This window comes from Molothrus ater, chromosome Z, assembly GCF_012460135.2.
Source record: "Molothrus ater isolate BHLD 08-10-18 breed brown headed cowbird chromosome Z, BPBGC_Mater_1.1, whole genome shotgun sequence".
Lineage (NCBI taxonomy): Eukaryota > Metazoa > Chordata > Aves > Passeriformes > Icteridae > Molothrus > Molothrus ater.
Genome location: NC_050511.2, coordinates 10451716 through 10468531, shown reverse-complemented (window position 1 = coordinate 10468531; position 16816 = coordinate 10451716). Strand labels below are relative to the sequence as shown.

The window sequence follows — 16816 nt, the reverse complement described above, 5'->3', positions numbered from 1 at the left end:
GTGAGCCCTACTCGGAACAACTAAACCATCTCTGTGTTACCAGCATAATTCTCTTACTAAATCCAAAACACAGAATTGAACCAGCTACTAAGAAGAAAATTAACTTTACCCTGGCCAAAATCAGGATGGGCATGCAGAACTTGATAATACTGATTATACTGTTGTGACAGTATAATCAGTAAAGTTCCTTCAAAGAAGAGGAATAGATTACTGTATTTATTAGTTCATAAATACTAATTTTCATAAAACATACTTGAAATCTTGTTTCATATTTAATCAAAGACAACAAAAGAGCTAAGTGCCCTTTAAACCTGTAAATAATGTATTAGAAGCATTCTTGTTCCTTTCAGTGTTTTTGCTGCGTGAAATTTCCTGCTACCCTACTAATTTAAAATTCTTTGTGTGCTCTACCCAATAATAATATTGTGATTTACTGAGGAAAGCATTAGATTATGCAAATAGTAATGCAGGAAATTTCTCTGAACATTACAGGACCTTTACAGTTTGTGCTTTTTGCTAGTGGTGGCATTAGGGCCTAAGGTTATAAACCTGCATGCAATGCAAACCTCATTTGTTACTTATTGCGGTGACTGTACTAATCCATCTGTTTAGGAGGCTAAAATAAATGTGGAATTTGGTGGTACTAGACTTCTTTGTGTGTGTGTGCATACTGTGTACCTCACCAGAGCCACTGTGTCACTACTCAGTTTGAAATTAACAGCCTAATATTGGCTTGTCTTTCCAATGTAAAATAATATTAGCATTCTTGCTTCGGTGCTGGAGAGAGGTATAATTATGCTTCTAATCTCAAATTGGCTGGTTAAAATGCTGATGGAGAGATAGGGGCATTGAATAATGTTTGGACAGAGAAGTGTGCAAATGGGATTGCTTCATTTAATTAATCTTGTATTATGGTTTTGGTTTCTGTTAAAAAGGTGAAGAATCTCTTGAGTGTTGTGAGTTTCATCTTGGTGGTATTCATACTGTGTCTTGCTCTAACGAGACAGAACACTGATGGGAGATGCTTGGGTGGTTAGGAATGATTTGTTAACTTTGAATTGCCTTGAAGCAGCTTTAATATTACTGAGTGTGGTGAGCTGTCACAGATAAAGGCAATTTTAGCAGTGCAGGTTCAGAGCAGACCACAATGCCTGTGAGTCCAGGTTAAGATGCAATCTTCTAGGCAGCAGTATGGAAGTGAGCTCTTGCAATTACAGCTGGTTTGGAATTCAAATGTAGTGCACCATATTACAGCATGTTCAAGTGGTGCAAAACAAAAGAAAGTGAATTGCTACGCATGGATGAGTTGGCTGTTGAGAATTGATTGGGGGTGGAGTGTTCTTTTCACAATTGCTAGTATTTCTAATCACTTTTGTCTTCAGTATCCTGCCCCAGTTAACTCTTCTTCATCTAGATACTGGTTTAAAAAGGATTGAGTCTTTCAGAGATTTTAGGGCTGTATTTCACCCAGGCATACGAGACCAAGCTTAAGGTATCACTAAACATAATTCAGTCTTCTGTTGGTGAAAATGGGGTGGTGAGGACAACAGTGGGTAGGACTTCTTCTGCAGACAGGATGTACTACTAGCCTTGAGCAGTGAAAGTAATTCAGTTTTACCACAGGATGAAGCTAAAAACTCAGAATGCTTGCTCTGTGTACTTAATGCCCACGCTCTCTTGAGTTCCATCACATCTTGACCCATACATAATTCTTAGCAGAAGAGACTTCACTGAATATGGTAGAGCTGTGTGGAGCTGATTCTCTTTTGGTCAGTGAATGCTAGTGTTTAGTGCTGTAGTTAAACATGCTGTTCTACCTCAATGTACACAAGAAGCCTCCAGTACTTTTGTTTGTGAAAGGATTTTGATGCACTTCTTTTCAAATCAGTGAAGTCCCACTCTCAAAGGAGATATGTTAACATGAGAAATGCAATACGTGGCTCTGTGGAGTTTGTTAACATAGGTTGTATGGCAGTATTGTAATAGGCTGTAACATATAACAGGAAGACAGAGAAGGTGGTAAATCAGGGGGAAAGGTGCCTTGAGTTAAAGAAGCTGTTGTCATTTTAAGGAGGGCAAGCCTGCCAACTAGTTGAAATTTGCAGCAGGTGCTTGTCCTTAGGAACTGACTACTTTGGGAAGATTTTCTGTTAATGCTATATAGCTGTGTCCTTTGTATCCTCAGAATGGGTTGGTGGTTATAGGCTTAACTGTGGGGTGTTAAATTATGTGTGATATTTTGTATGCTACTAAAATACAACAATGGTAGCTTAGACCATTGTTACATTATTGATGCTAGAAAAGCAAAGTAGTGGCTTAAGGCAGGAAATACAGAATGTTTTAACAATTTAGTACAATTTTCCATACTAGTGAAGTTTCCTTCCTTTTTTGGAGAACTTGCCAATTTCAGCATTTTTTCTGTTTAGCATCTTCATTAATGGTCCAGATGTTAGGGCAGAGTGTACTCTCAGCAAGCTTGCTCATGACAGAAAATGATGAGGAGTGACTTACGTGCCAGAGGGTTACAGTGACATCCAGAGGGACTTCAAAAATCTGGAGAAAAAGGCTGCCAAGAATCTGGGGAAGTTCAACAAGGGGAAGTGCAAAGTTCAGTATGAAAGAACAACTCCATGCACTAGTATATGCTGTGGGCCACCCAGCTGGAAAGGAAGAGGACCTGGGGGTCCTGGTGGATGCCAGACTTGAATGTGAGCCAGCAGAGGGTCCTTGCAGCAAAGAGGGAGAATGCCATCCTGGGATACATTAGATAAAGTATTACCAGGTGGGTGAGGGACGTGATCATTCCCCTCTTACACAGTACCAATGAGGCCACACCTGGAATCCTGTGTCTGTTTTTGGGCTTCAGTACAGGAGAGATATAGATGTACTGGAGAGAGCCCAAGAGGCCCACCAAAGCTGCTGAGGAGTCTGCAGCATTTCTTTAATGAGAAAAGGCTGGGAGAGCTGGGACTATTCAGCCTGGAGGAGGGTGAGGAGGATCTTAATAAGTATAAATACCTGAAGGAAGGCTGCAGAGAGGGCAGAGTCAGGCTTCTTCTCAGAGGTGCACAATGCCAGGACCATAGGCAATGGGCATAAACTGGAGCACAGGAGTTTCCCTCTGAACCTGAAAAAGCACTTTGTGAATACAAGAATGACTGAGTCCTCGTGCATGAGGCCTAGGTAAGTTGGAGTCTCCATTCCTCAGAGATGCTCAGAAGCTGTCTGGATATAGTCCTGGGTGTTTGGCTGTAGGTGATGCTACCTAAGTGGGATTGGACCCTGATGACCTCCAGAGGTCCCTTCCAAATCTCTGCCATTTCATGATTTTGACTGGGATGATGTTAGTATTTGCTCCTTTTTAAAATAGATGTAATCTCTGAAGCTCAGTTCTTTTTGTTTTGCATATTACCATTTCATGAAAAAATGAACTTTTTAAAGAAAGCAATATGGACAGTGGGCTGTCTGTTGTGTGTAGCCAAGCAAGGAGAGGTTGATACAGAGCATATATTACATCACTGTTACAGACACCTGCAGTGTATACGGGGAACAAAACATGGCAGAATTTGATAAGATTGAAATCAGGTTGTGAGAATAAATGTAGAGATTATCAAAGAAGAAAGGTTGTTTTGAAAACATGTAGCTGTTTATCTTTGAGGTGAGTTATTGATAAGTATATGGTTTAGCTATCTAGTGGCAGTCAGTAATTTGTAATGGCATGATGCAAGCAAGTTTTTAGAACAAGGAAAGGGAAGGGAAAACTCGAAATGGCTACAAAACCCTGTCTTTTTGAGGCTTTATGTAGTTAAACCATAGAATGTATTACTGCTGAAATTTAGCAGAATTCATGAGAGTATAGCACATTTGAATGCCTTCAGGCCTTTCTGGATTCCTAGTGCATTAGAATAGGAAAAAAGTAATTTTCCCTAAAGTTCTAAGAAGATATTCAAATATTGAAAATTTTATGCCTGTAGTGAGTGACAGGCTCCAGAAATACAGGGGCAAAGTCACTCCTAAAGTGCAACCTACTGTAGTGTGATATTTCATTTCACCATTTTACGCTGTTTATTGTCAAGTTTGTTTAGGAGAATAAAGCTCGCCTTTTTTTTCTTGTTAATTGTAATTTTGGTTTGTCTTGCTCTGTCCATGTTCCATTAGCACATCCGAAACTTCATCTGACCAGTTATTCAGGAGTGCCTCTTCCTAGGTTAGGATGTGAAGCAGTAGCAGATTGCACTGCTTCTAGCAGTTTTTACAGAACTAGAACATACTTGTTTCAATCATCATGTTCCTGAAAGAACTGCAGAACTGTGTTTTTGCTATTCTGCTATTAATAGACTTATCTGTGAAACTTCGAGAAACCTGGCACTTAGATTTCACCAAATATGGTTCCTTAATGCTAATGTGTTCCAATGTTCTTAAAAGGTACAAATCAAAAAATACATCCTAATTAGTGGAAGGTTTCATTCAAGATACTCATATTTTAAAAACTATTTTAGAACTTATCTTAAATGTTGTGCATGGAAATAAAAAAAAAAAAAAACCCTGGGAGAAATATATTTTAAAAATTGTAATTTCTGAGGAATACTGTCTTTTGGGTAGAGACATACTTGGTTTTAGGCCAGATGCTAACTGTCTATCAAAACAGCACTTGTCAGAAAACTGAAACTGAAAAATCGGAGATGTTCTTTGCCTCTTGGAGGAGAGTTTTCAGTGTTCAGCAAGATAAACAGAACTTACAGGAGCATATGAGCAGTGTTTGTATGCATGTGTTGCTTGTTAATACAGCAGTGTGCTGACGATAAGCATGTTATGTGCATGAGTAACTATTAATTTCTTCTTTTTTATTCAAATAAGTAAATCAAGTGTGATAAAAAGCAGGGCTTATAGGGAATGTTTTCTGTGCTTCCTATATACATACCCTTTATGTGCTATATATCTTACTTGGAAGTAGGCTGCCTTTTCCTGAAAATGTATTATTCCTCTGACAGTAACTGCCACAGATGGATTATCCCATTTCTTAATGCATGACTTACTCAGCAAATACCTTAATGTGGAAAATAAAGTATCTTACAATCTTCATTCATCTGGCAAAATAGATAATGTTGTATTTTCTTTACATTGCTAACATGAAAAAATACATAAAGTTTTCTACTTCCCATTTAGTTTAAAACAAAAAAGCCTCCACAATTTTTTCTAGAAAAGGGCAGTAGCTGGAAATGAAAAAAAGACATGACATAAGTGTTTTGCAGAAGAGAATTCAATATTTGTTTCAGATTTGCTCTTAATACTGTGTCATTCTTTGGAAATCCAGATCTTCTTTCAGTGTTGCTGTTGGGAAGTAACTAACAAAAGTTCTCCTGTATTCCATCTAGCAAGCTCTTATCTAAGCTTTTTTGGGGAATAATGCTGCTTAATTGCAAACCTACCTTATATGGCTGTTTAAGGGAGACAAACACATGGTTGTGGAGCTGAAGAACATTGTTTTGCCAAATGGACACCTGTACCTCATTAATTGCTATTGACCAGCAATTTCTGCTCTGTACAACTTCTGACAGTTTAAGTGTGCTGCCAGCTTTTTTTTTTTTTTTTTTTTTTGCTTTGAAAGTCGGTGTTTCTTTTTTTGTATCAAAAGCACTGCTACAGTGTTCTTGCTGAAGGTCTTCAGGCAGTTCAGAAAAGGTTATTAATTGCTGCTTGAATATTCTGCTTTTTGACAAGAGAAGTAGAAGTTAGAAACAGAATTATAGCATTAATCTAGTTATTTTAATAAGAAATACGGAGCAGTGATTACTAACACTTTCTGTTTTGAGAGCTTGTTCTCAAGGTGTAGACTTTTTGCTGCTGATGTTTTAATACAAGTTGGCCAAAGGGTAGAGTTTTCCAGGCTAAGTATCTACCTAGCATTACACCAGTTTTTGTAAATCTTTGCTGTAGCTCATTTGATTTTGTGGTGTAGAATCGGGCAAGGAGATCTTTGAGATCTGGTGCCTCAGTGATTGCCATGGAGACTTTGCAAACAAGAAAAGTATTTTAAAATACCGATTTATTTCAGAATGAGTTCTGGGTTTACACAACTGGGTCCAATGTCGATACCATGCAAACAGCCACTGTGTTACTCTTATATCCAACTTAAGAGATATCAGGGCAAAACGTGCACCTGCTTTGAGAAAAGGTACTTGTATTTGATGAAAGGAGATTTGTGCACAAGACAGCAGTGTGGATAAGGCCAGTTTTTGCTTTGGCTTTTGCTCTGGGATAAATTATACAAGATTGAGTGACAGGGTGGCCCCTCATCCCCACCCCTAGAAAATCAGATTATCATGGAATTAGAGAAACATGCTGTGGAGAAACATACATGGTCACAACTCTCTGCAGTCAATCTTATCTAGCAGGTTTAATATCATAGTGGTGTTTTGCAATATGTGGCACTTGTGCTGATACTAATGCAACAGAAAGATTGGTATTTCCCATCGTTAGTATCAGTAGGAATTATAATAGATGTTATTCAAAGATTTGAGTCAAAGGTGTTTCAGAAAAAATACTTTTACACAGTAGTACAGTATTGCTGATAAAGAGTTAACCTCTCATTTTCTTGGAGTTATTCAGTTAGAATGTGAAAGATGAGGACAAGTTAAGTATATACTGTGGTAAAACTACTGAATAGAGGTGACCTTGTTTGAGAAGAGGAAATAAAGAGAATGAGGAAATAGTATTATAGATGTGGAAGTTTAAAAACAGGTAAGGAGAGACAAAACACTTTAGGTAAGGTCCTGCAAATGACCTTCTGTAGTTGACTGAAATATATAGCTGCAGAATCTGGAGCAAAAAAACTGGGGGCATCACGTGCACTGCAGACTGGCTCTGGATGGGATAGGGAAATGCAGTAACGCAGGTGCCTGAACAGGAAGATGAGCATGGAAGAGTATATTGTTCCCAGAAAACAGAAATTAAGTCAGCTTTGTAGGGAAGCACTATTTGTATTACAGTCAGAAAGACCTAAAGAAATAGATCTGGTATCAGTAAAATACATTCTTTTTGAATGAAAATTTCTTGTGGAAGATGTGGTATAACAGTAGTACAGCAGAGTACAATTGGAAGCTACTCGTAACTTCCTAAATTAAAGAATAGTTTATTCTGAAAGTTAATTTAAACACTCCAAGAATTGTTACATGAAGGTGCATTGAATTGAGTGGTCAGAAACTGGTTCTGCCTTTGTAGGTGTTGGTTTAGAGCACATTTGCTTTTGAAATTGGAGCTTTAATAAACTAAGGAAAAAATTCTTGACAGGATGCTCAAACATCATGTGCTGGTTTTGGCTGGGGTGGAGTTAATTTTCTTCATAGCAGTTGATATTAGGCTGTGCTTTGGATTTGTGCTGAAAACAGCGTTGATAATACAGAGATGTGCTCTTTATTGTTGAGCAGTGCTCACAGAGAATCAAGCAAGGCCTTTTCTGCTCCTCACCCCACCCACCAGTGAGGGGCCTGGTGGTGCACAAGAAGGTGGAAGGGGAAACAGCCAGGACAGTGATCCCAACTGACCAAAGGGACATTCCATACTATATAGCATCATGCTCAATGATAAAACTAGGAAACTAGGGAGAGAAGGAGGAAGGAGGTGATGTTCAGAGTGATGGTATTTGTCTTCCCAAGTAACTTTTTCTGTGATGGAGCCTGGCTTTCCTGAGATGGTTGAACACCTTCCTCTTTTTTGGGCATAGTGCCACACCTCAGTGTTTTGTGTGGGGCCCAGAACTGGACACAGGATTCAGGGTGTGGCCTCACCAGTGCCTGAGTACAGGGGAGAAATCAGTGCCCTTGTCCTGCTGGCCACATTCCTGATACAGGCCAGGATTCCATTGGTCTTCTTGGCCACCTGAGCATACACTGGCTCATGTTCAGCCACTGTTGACCAGCACCCCCAGGTCCTTTCCCACTGGGCAGTTTTCCAGCCATTCTTCCCCAAGTCTGTAATGTAGCCTGGGGTTGTTGTGACCTAAGGGCAGGACCCAGCACCTGGCCTTGTTGTGCCTCACATGATTGGCTTTGGCCCATTAATCCATCCTGTCCAAATCCCCTTGTTTTGTTTTGCCTGTGTGTGTGGCCTTTGTCTTTCATATCAAATGGTCCATCTCAACCCACAAGCTTTCTCACTTTTATTCTTCCAGTTCTCTCCCTGCTTCCACTATGGGGGAATGAGCAAGTAGCTGTGTGGGGCTGAGTTGCCAGCTGAGGTTAAACCATGACACACTGGAAGAGGTTGTGTAGAGCAGCCTTGGAGTCTCCATTCTTGGAGGTGATCAGCCCCTGAACAGACAAGGCCCTGAGAAACTTCTAGGTTTGAAATAAACTGTCTTTTGAGCATTGGGTAAGAACAGGTGACTTCCAAATCCTTGTTTAAACCTAAATTATTCTGTGAGTTTTAAACTCCTCCAAGTTAATAAAGCAAACTGAATCAAGTGTATTTGGAAGAGAGCTTGGACTCAAAAATGCTAGTAAGGTATATTAGAATTTATTTTGGGGAAGAGAAGAATTGAACTACAAAGAGAAGTGGCTGCATCAATGAGTTTAGCTGCTTTCTCTGCAGTCCTGGCATACCTATTGGTGTATTCTTAACTCATAGAACCTACAGAGTAATTTGTATAAATTCAGCTTTTCCCCATACTGTATTTCATTGGTGTTCTAATAACTTGATTATGTGCCTAGATCTTTTGGAGACTTACTTATCAAGACTAAGAAGAAATACTTGATGTGGTGCAGTATGAAAAATGACTGCTTAAGGTAGAGATTAGTAAAATAATTGTAGAGAAGGAGCTGGTAGAGGTCATTAGTAGAATTAGAAGAACTATTATCAAATAGCAGTAATTGCAGTGGAGTTCACTAGGGGTTGGTTATGACTTTAGTATTTCTACTAGTGTGGCATATGGTGCTATTTGATGTGAGGAAAATAGAGTCAGTACACAGGTAACTTTACAAGAATCTGCTCTGAGGAAGCTAGACTGCCGGGAGAGAAAGCAGTTGTCTGGAGTAGAGTGGGTGGCACAGCTGAAACTTCGTATGAAATGACGCATGAGGTTCTTGCCATCTGTAGTCAAAGAAAAACAGATAATATTAAGATAGGTGCACAGATGAAGGAAGAGTGGAATAGGGAGTTTGGCAGAATAATCTAGGAGGAGCTAAGTTCATCTCAGCAAATGTGGTAAGGCACTAATCACCAAATCAGGATAAGAACTCTTGTCAGTTAATTAAAGAAGTTGGCACAAAGATATTTTTATGTAAATTAATTACATTGAAATGTCTGCTCATCTTAATGTTAAAGACTTTCAGTAAGACCATGGAAGAGAAGAATGTCACAAATTTAGAGGAGATGTCACCATTAATTTCTGTTACATAATGTAACACAACTTTTAGAAAGAAAGAAGCAGTCAGTTATAGAATACTTTTCCTGCAATCTTGCAAACTCGATCACTAGCTCTGCATGATGTTGCAGAAGCAAGGGGAACAGGTTTGCTAAAATAAACATGGCCATAGAACCTGTATTAGCCTTAGAAATCTAATTATTTGGGCTGTTAATTCTATGCCGTGACAAGGAATTTTGCTGCTTAGTTGCACAAGAAATGAAGTTGTCTGTACCATAATCTTGTTAATAGTTCTGCTGGTAATGTTTGTAATCTCTTCACGATTTTAAATACTGACAACTATCGGCTATCTTTAACCATACCTATTCTAAGAACAAAAGCATTTTCTTTGCTTAACTGACTGGTACTGTTACTTTGTAGTGTGTTGTGAGCACTGTATCTTGTTTTGTAACAGTAACAAATAGTTTCATGAAACGTGGAAAAACCACGCTAGCGCTTCTGCACAAGTCTTCTGCTCCCTTTTTGCTCTGTTTCCCTGTATATATATAATTAATATGGGTTCTGACTCTCAGCAGACCTATTTTGTAAGCTGCTGTGTTTCTTAACATTTCTGGCACGCTAGAATATGACCCCAACAAGAAATCCTCACATTGTTTTCTGCTAGATTAATGAGTTAAGTCAGTGCACTGAATGGCTTGACAAGTAGCAGAATTAGCACCAGGGATGGAATAAGATGGCTTAGCCAGGATTGGTGTTTGGGAGAAGGGAAGACCAAGAGTGGGAAAAGTGTGAAGCAAGACTTACCTTGTTGGCAGTATTAGACTCTTGATGTGTTCAACTGCAGTCAGTTAAGCAGACCGCTGTCTGTTCCTTCAGTTTAGTGTGATTTTAGTAGATATATATTGCCATGATAATTACCTCAGATTTGGTGACTATTTTACACTTCTGTACTGTTAGTTATGTAGATAATGAGACCTAATTTTATAGACTATCTTTCTTTTCTACCATCATAAAACAGTCTTCCTGAATTTTGTGATGGAGTCCAGTTTCTCATGTTAAGTAAACAGAATTTTCCTGTGAACATCATGGAGGAGGAGTTGCAAGCAGCAATGTGGTGTACATCAAAGTGGTTTAGGTCTTTTCATTTTGCTCTTAGGCTAATAATTGAAAATAACATAAAACATTATTGTATGTAGAATTCACAACTGAAGTAAAATTGGATAGAATGCAAGTAGTCTTTAAGCAGTGAGGGACATGTGGTGGGAAGAAGGTGGAGTCCAGGCATGTAAGTCCATCAGTAGTAAAATTTTCTCTGTTTCTGCTGTGAGAATGGTTGGGAGGGGGAGGGGGCTGCCTGTATGTGTTTTTTTAATTTATTAAAGTAAGTGGGTTCTGCTGTAATTGAAATGACAAAATCAGGTTTTCTAAAAATAAGTATGAAAAAATTACTGAACACAAGGGAGTTGTGGAAATTACTTTTGTGAAATTAAAAGTGTATAGATATAGCTATTATTGAACAGCAGTGTAGGAAATGTACAAAAATAATAGAATTATCACTGAATCCCCACTTGATGTCATTATTCCAGATAGTGATATTTTACCTATATTTTACCTGCTTCACTTTATTTGCTTAAAAATCAAAATAACTATCCCAACCTTCTGATCATAATCCACAGTTATGCATCATAATAGGTCAACATCATGCACAGTTACATATCAGTATAGGACAGTAATTCTAATTTCTGTTCAAGTAATTAAACCTTTGAAGCAATCAGTTTTTATTTCTGCTGTTAGTATTTATGGATTTTTAGTAAATTGCTACATATTAGCGTCCTACCTGCAAATTTTAGAGAGGCAATTAGTCTCAGCAGGTGCCTGGGAGATTGCCAGAGTGGTTTTCTTGCTCAGTGTGATTGTCTGCACTTGTGATGCTTTGTGTTGCGTCAGTGGACTTCTGCTCGTGCAAGTGGGACCAGCTCCTAAAATTCTAACCATCTGTTTGAGAAGTCCCCTATCAGTTCTGTGTGTCTAAGTAAATACAGCAGTTCCGAGCTGATTTTCATGGCTGTCTTTAGAATTTAATTGCTTGAATATGGTGTAATGAAAAACTTCATGTTAGTACAGGTCAGTAATGAGCTCTCACACAAAAGTAGCATTCTTCTTAATTTGATGGGTGTGTCACTTTACTGAAGAACTACTAAAGTATTTAAAATTTACTAGTCTGGAAAAGCTATCAGCTTGGGACTACTGCATTATTTTGAATGAAAGACTTGTGTTCCACTGCTTGGAGAAAACTCAACACAAACACCCCCCCTTTATGAAGTAAATAATCATCTACATGAAATATGAGGAACTGTAGAGATAGAACACAGAGTAATGGGTACAAATTGAAAGAGGGGACATTTCGGTTAGGTGTTGGGAAGACATTCCTTACTCTGAAAGTGGCAACACAGCTGGAACAGGTTGCCCGGGGAGGTTGTGGGTGTCCCAACCCTGGCAGCATTGGCCTTGAGTGATCTGGTCGAGTAGGAGTTGGCGTGGAGGTTGGGACTAGATAGTCTTTAATGTACCTTCCTGTGTGTTAACATTCTGTGATTGTGTTCTATGTGTCCATCCACAGAAATTAAAGAATGATACAGCCTTTTTCACGGGGATGGAAGATGGTTAATAAAAGCCATTAAGTAAGAGTATGCACAGATAGAAGGCTGCTCCAGATCTGTCTGTAGAACAGGAAAAGTATTAATCAAATCTGGGATTTTGAAATGTGTAGGCATTAGCTTTGTGCGTCGGATTAATTACTTACTGTCTTCTGCCAATACAGCCAGCAGCCAGCTTCGGGTGTAGCCTATTCCCATCCAACCACAGTTGCCAGCTACACTGTCCACCAGGCGCCGGTGGCGGCGCACACGGTCACTGCAGCCTATGCCCCGGCCGCAGCCACAGTGGCGGTGGCCAGGCCTGCCCCGGTGGCCGTGGCAGCTGCTGCCACAGCTGCTGCCTACGGCGGCTATCCCACGGCACACACTGCTACAGACTACGGCTACACGCAGCGCCAGCAAGAGGCTCCGCCGCCACCACCTCCTGTCACCACACAGAATTACCAGGTAGGTTCCTGCTGTGTGATTTTTAAGAGGTGCTTTGAGAGGAGGAAGCCTGTTTGGAAAAGAAAATGTGATTTTGCGCAACTGCTGCTGTAAAGAAAAGCACTGTCTTCTGTTAGCTTAGATGTTGGCTTGGTGTGCAGTAAACTGGGTCATGGAACTGAAAAGACTGTTCCAGTAAAAAATTTCAGTAGAGGTAGAAATAATTCCTTTGTCAGATTCCTGGGTGCCACTGGAGTCTAGTACCAAGCCTGTGAGGACAGAAGATTGCCCTAGGAGATAAACTACCCTGTGGGTAGTTTTTTTGGATATCCTCTTCTGAGATCCCTGCCTAACCATCTGTGGATACAGGCTCTTGCAAAAGGGCTTTTGCTCTCTGTCCCCTTTCATCTTGAAATACTATGTTTCTTGCAATAGTTTTTCACCTTTCTAATTCTGAACTTATCAGGGCATTATCTAGATTCTAATTAGCATTTTGGTTTGTTTAAAAGGACTATATTATTGCTGCATGTTCTCAGTTCTTTGGTGTAGCTTCTGCAACTCGTTATATATTATGAGGTCAGTTATTAGATTCCTTTGGAAAAAAAGAGAGTCCCCCTAAACTAAATAAAATAATTTCTGTTTACACAGGTTGGACGAAAAAAGATTTTGTTGTTGTATTTCTTGGAATTAAAAAGGATTTTAATACATTAGTGTATTTCGGCTCTAGTAGGTCATGCCTTGTTCTCCTTCAGTTGATCAACTCTTTGTGTTTTACTATAAACATAGAGAGGATGGGAGAATGTGTCTACATGCATGTAGTGGCTTCCAGGCGTCCCCTTCTAAGCTTATTAGAGATCTACTGTGTGGTAAAGGTATCAAATGAGCTACTTGCCTTCCCTTTGAAGACCAGTTATGTTTCTCTAATGAACTAGTTGATACACCAAAAAGTAAAGAAGGCTTTAAAAATACTACTTTCATACTCTAAAAAATGTAACCAAGAAAAATGTTGTTAATGATAAGATTTTTAAAGAAAATACAGGCTTATGTTTCTACCCCTGAGAATTTATTGGGCCTTGTAGAAATTCATGTTTTGTAGAGATCTGTGGTGGACTTTTTCTTAATATTTTACAGAAATATAATCCGATACTGTCATTAAAAACTATTGAGAGTAGAGGCTTTTCAAAAAAGTTTGGTAGAGAAAGGGATTAATAGCATGAGGATGATTACAGTATTGAGTCTGTAAAAGGCAGTTAGGGCTGTTTCAGGCCTGAAGTATCTATGAAAGTAAACTTAATTTCTCTAATGCATTTATTTGTATATACTGTACGTGTAGATGGGGAGTTTTTATTCTACTTGAGTAGGCCAGAAGACAGTACATTGTTAATTTGACTCTGCTGATCATTGCTATTACTCTAGCCATATACTTACAGGTAGTTTCTCTGTTTTCAATCCTTAGGATTCCTACTCTTACGTTCGATCCACCGCCCCAGCAGTGGCGTACGACAGCAAACAATATTATCAGCAGCCAACCGCGACTGCCGCAGCCGTGGCTGCTGCTGCCCAGCCACAGCCCTCGGTGGCTGAGTCCTACTACCAGACAGGTGGGTGGCATGATTCAAACTGCTCTTGTTACTCACAGTCTTGTCGACTACTTTAAGCCTTAAAAATAGTTGTTTGACTGCTTCACGTTATCTTTTTCTGTTTTAAGTTTTGTCGCGTAATCTGTGTCACTGCGTGGAAAGTTTTTCCTGTGCCTAGAACTTCAACACTTGTGACATTGCCATGAGTAGCTGCCTCTGAATTTTGGACTGCCACTAAATATACTCGAAACATACTTTTAGGCAAAGTTTTTACTGATTTGTCTAGAAACCTTGCTGAAGTAGTTGAGATAATCAGTGTTGTGTTCAGATGATAACTCAGTTAGAAATACTCTTTTGATTCTCTAGGTTCTTCATGTATATAATTCTCTAATTATTCATATCATGATTGCTACAAAGCATGAATCCTGCTTAGTATTTTTTTATGTAGAATTAAGAGGAAAGTTTAGGTGTGCTTTGGTTTGGAGTATTCTAGTAAAACTGTTACATAAGAAGGTTGTTTAAAACCATGTAAAAAACATGATAGCACAGTTAAAAACAAATAAATAAATTTAAGGCTTACTTCTTGAGCTGTGACTTGATTGAGATACATGGTATGAAATGCATAGCTATGACAGTAAAGCAACCAAATGTACAACACTAAAAAGCAAAACAAATGAAGCAAAACTCCCAAAACAAACCCCCACTTCTTACACATTTGTTCACAAACATGTTGTTAATTTTCCCTTAGTATGGTTTCCATTTCACTCAACTAAAACATGTCAATGTTTCTATACTTGTATTTTCTCTCTTCATTAGCTCCAAAAGCAGGATATAGCCAAGGGGCAACTCAGTATACCCAAGCCCAGCAAACACGGCAAGTGACAGCTATAAAACCTGCAACCCCAAGTCCAGCAACAACAACATTTTCCATATATCCGGTGTCCTCGACTGTGCAGCCAGTGGCAGCTGCAGCCACTGTTGTTCCATCCTATACTCAGAGTGCGACGTACAGCACAACAGCAGTAACTTACTCTGGTAAGAATTTTGCATATTTTCTTGCTGGGATCTTTGAAGTTGCTGCAGAAGAGGCTTTCAGCGCTCAGAAGTTTAGCACTTCATGCTCAATTACATTGTAGTCTGCTGAGAGGTAGCAACCAGTTCAGTCATTGCCATACCAGAATGTTTTGTGTCATCTTCAAAACAGTTTTGATGCCTTACATACCTATTTTGTTAGATATGAGAATATACAGAGTGCTTACATAGCTACTAAGCAGTGATTCATTGTAAGGTGAAAAGGAAAAAACAAGGAATACAAAATATAACAAAATGCATCCACGCAAATGTTACTCCCAGGAAATGGGAAGGGTGCATGCAGTTACAGAGACAGGGAGGAACAGTTCAGTATAAATCTTTTAAGTTTGGGCTGTCCTGACCCAAAATGGAATGAGAAATGTGTGCTGGAAAGACTTTATTCAACCATTAGGAATCCAAAACATAGTTAAAGATGAAAATATGGTAACTTCATAGCCATAGATGGTAATTAACTGGCATGTTATACCTACCCTGAACTTTTTGTTTTCTGTTTCTTGCTTAAAAAGGGATTTTAGTACGTCCTTGACACAGAGCCTAGTTTCCTTGATTTACTCAGCTAGAAGTCAGGGACTGTATAGCCAGATTTTAGTGAGTGAAACATCTTCTCTATACCAAAACAACTTAAATCACTGAAACAGGATGTAATAGCACTAGATGTTCTGTCTTTTATCTTCATTTTTCCCCCTTCCTCTCCATATTATCAGTCCTTGCCATTTGGAAACATGAACAGCAAATTAGATTAGATTCTAGAAGATTGTTTGCTTCATGTGGCCTTTGCTAAATCTTTCATTAAAATTCTTGTTCCATCTTACCCAATCTTACCAGATGTACCAGGAAATTTCGTATGTTCTCTAGGGATGCTTTGTTATATCTAACTTAACTGTGCGTCTGCAAAGATGTGTCTAGAATTTAATATATTCCCACACAATTGTTGGCTGTATATTTGTCTACTGTGAAACATGAAGCCAAATTCAAGACTGCCTGACAAGATCTCAGTGAATTACTTACATCTTGCCTTGCCCCTCAACTGTTATGCAACATGATTTGAATTAGTGCATTATGTAATTGATACATTATATATGGTGATGTAACATTTGTTTTTCTTTTAATTTTTCAGGTACCTCCTATTCTGGCTATGAAGCTGCAGTGTATTCAGCTGCATCGTCCTATTACCAACAGCAGCAGCAGCAACAACAGAAACAGGCGGCAGCGGCAGCTGCTGCTGCTGCTGCGACAGCTGCTTGGACAGGGACCACCTTTACTAAAAAGGCACCATTCCAAAATAAGCAACTGAAACCAAAACAGCCTCCCAAACCACCCCAGATCCACTACTGTGACGTTTGCAAGATCAGCTGTGCTGGACCACAGGTATCTGTATTATGTATTATTCTACTGTGCTTTATTCTACTATACTTTATTCATAATTTCTTCAGCTAAAAAACCTTACCCTCTTAAGAGTCATAGAATTGCAGAATGGCCTGGGTTGGAAAGGACCTTGAAGACCATCTGGTCCAAGCTCTGTGCTGTAGGCAGGGATACCTTCACCAGAGCAGGTTGCTCAGAGCCCCATCCAGCCTGGCCTTGAGCACTTCCAGGGATGGGGCACCCACAGCTTCTTTGGGCAGCTGTGCCAGTGCATCATCGTCCTTACCATAAAGAATTTCTTCTTAATACCTAAACTTTCTTTCAGTTTGAAGCCA

At 39.2% G+C, this 16816-nt stretch overlaps 1 protein-coding gene and 1 non-coding gene across 2 annotated transcripts in view; both read left to right on the top strand.

Moving 5' to 3' along the window:
• The window catches only part of ZFR (zinc finger RNA binding protein), a 47242-nt gene that overhangs the window by 6245 nt on the left and 24181 nt on the right, over window positions 1-16816 (top strand). The window contains exons 3-6 of the mRNA XM_036402876.1: window positions 12183-12465; window positions 13901-14045; window positions 14841-15059; window positions 16234-16484. Coding sequence (XP_036258769.1) covers window positions 12183-12465; window positions 13901-14045; window positions 14841-15059; window positions 16234-16484 — 898 coding nt within the window. The remainder of the gene's footprint in view (window positions 1-12182; window positions 12466-13900; window positions 14046-14840; window positions 15060-16233; window positions 16485-16816) is intronic.
• On the top strand, window positions 9456-9593 carry LOC118699859 (small nucleolar RNA SNORA66). Its single transcript, XR_004982139.1, has one exon. It is a non-coding gene; the product is annotated as a small nucleolar RNA SNORA66 (small nucleolar RNA).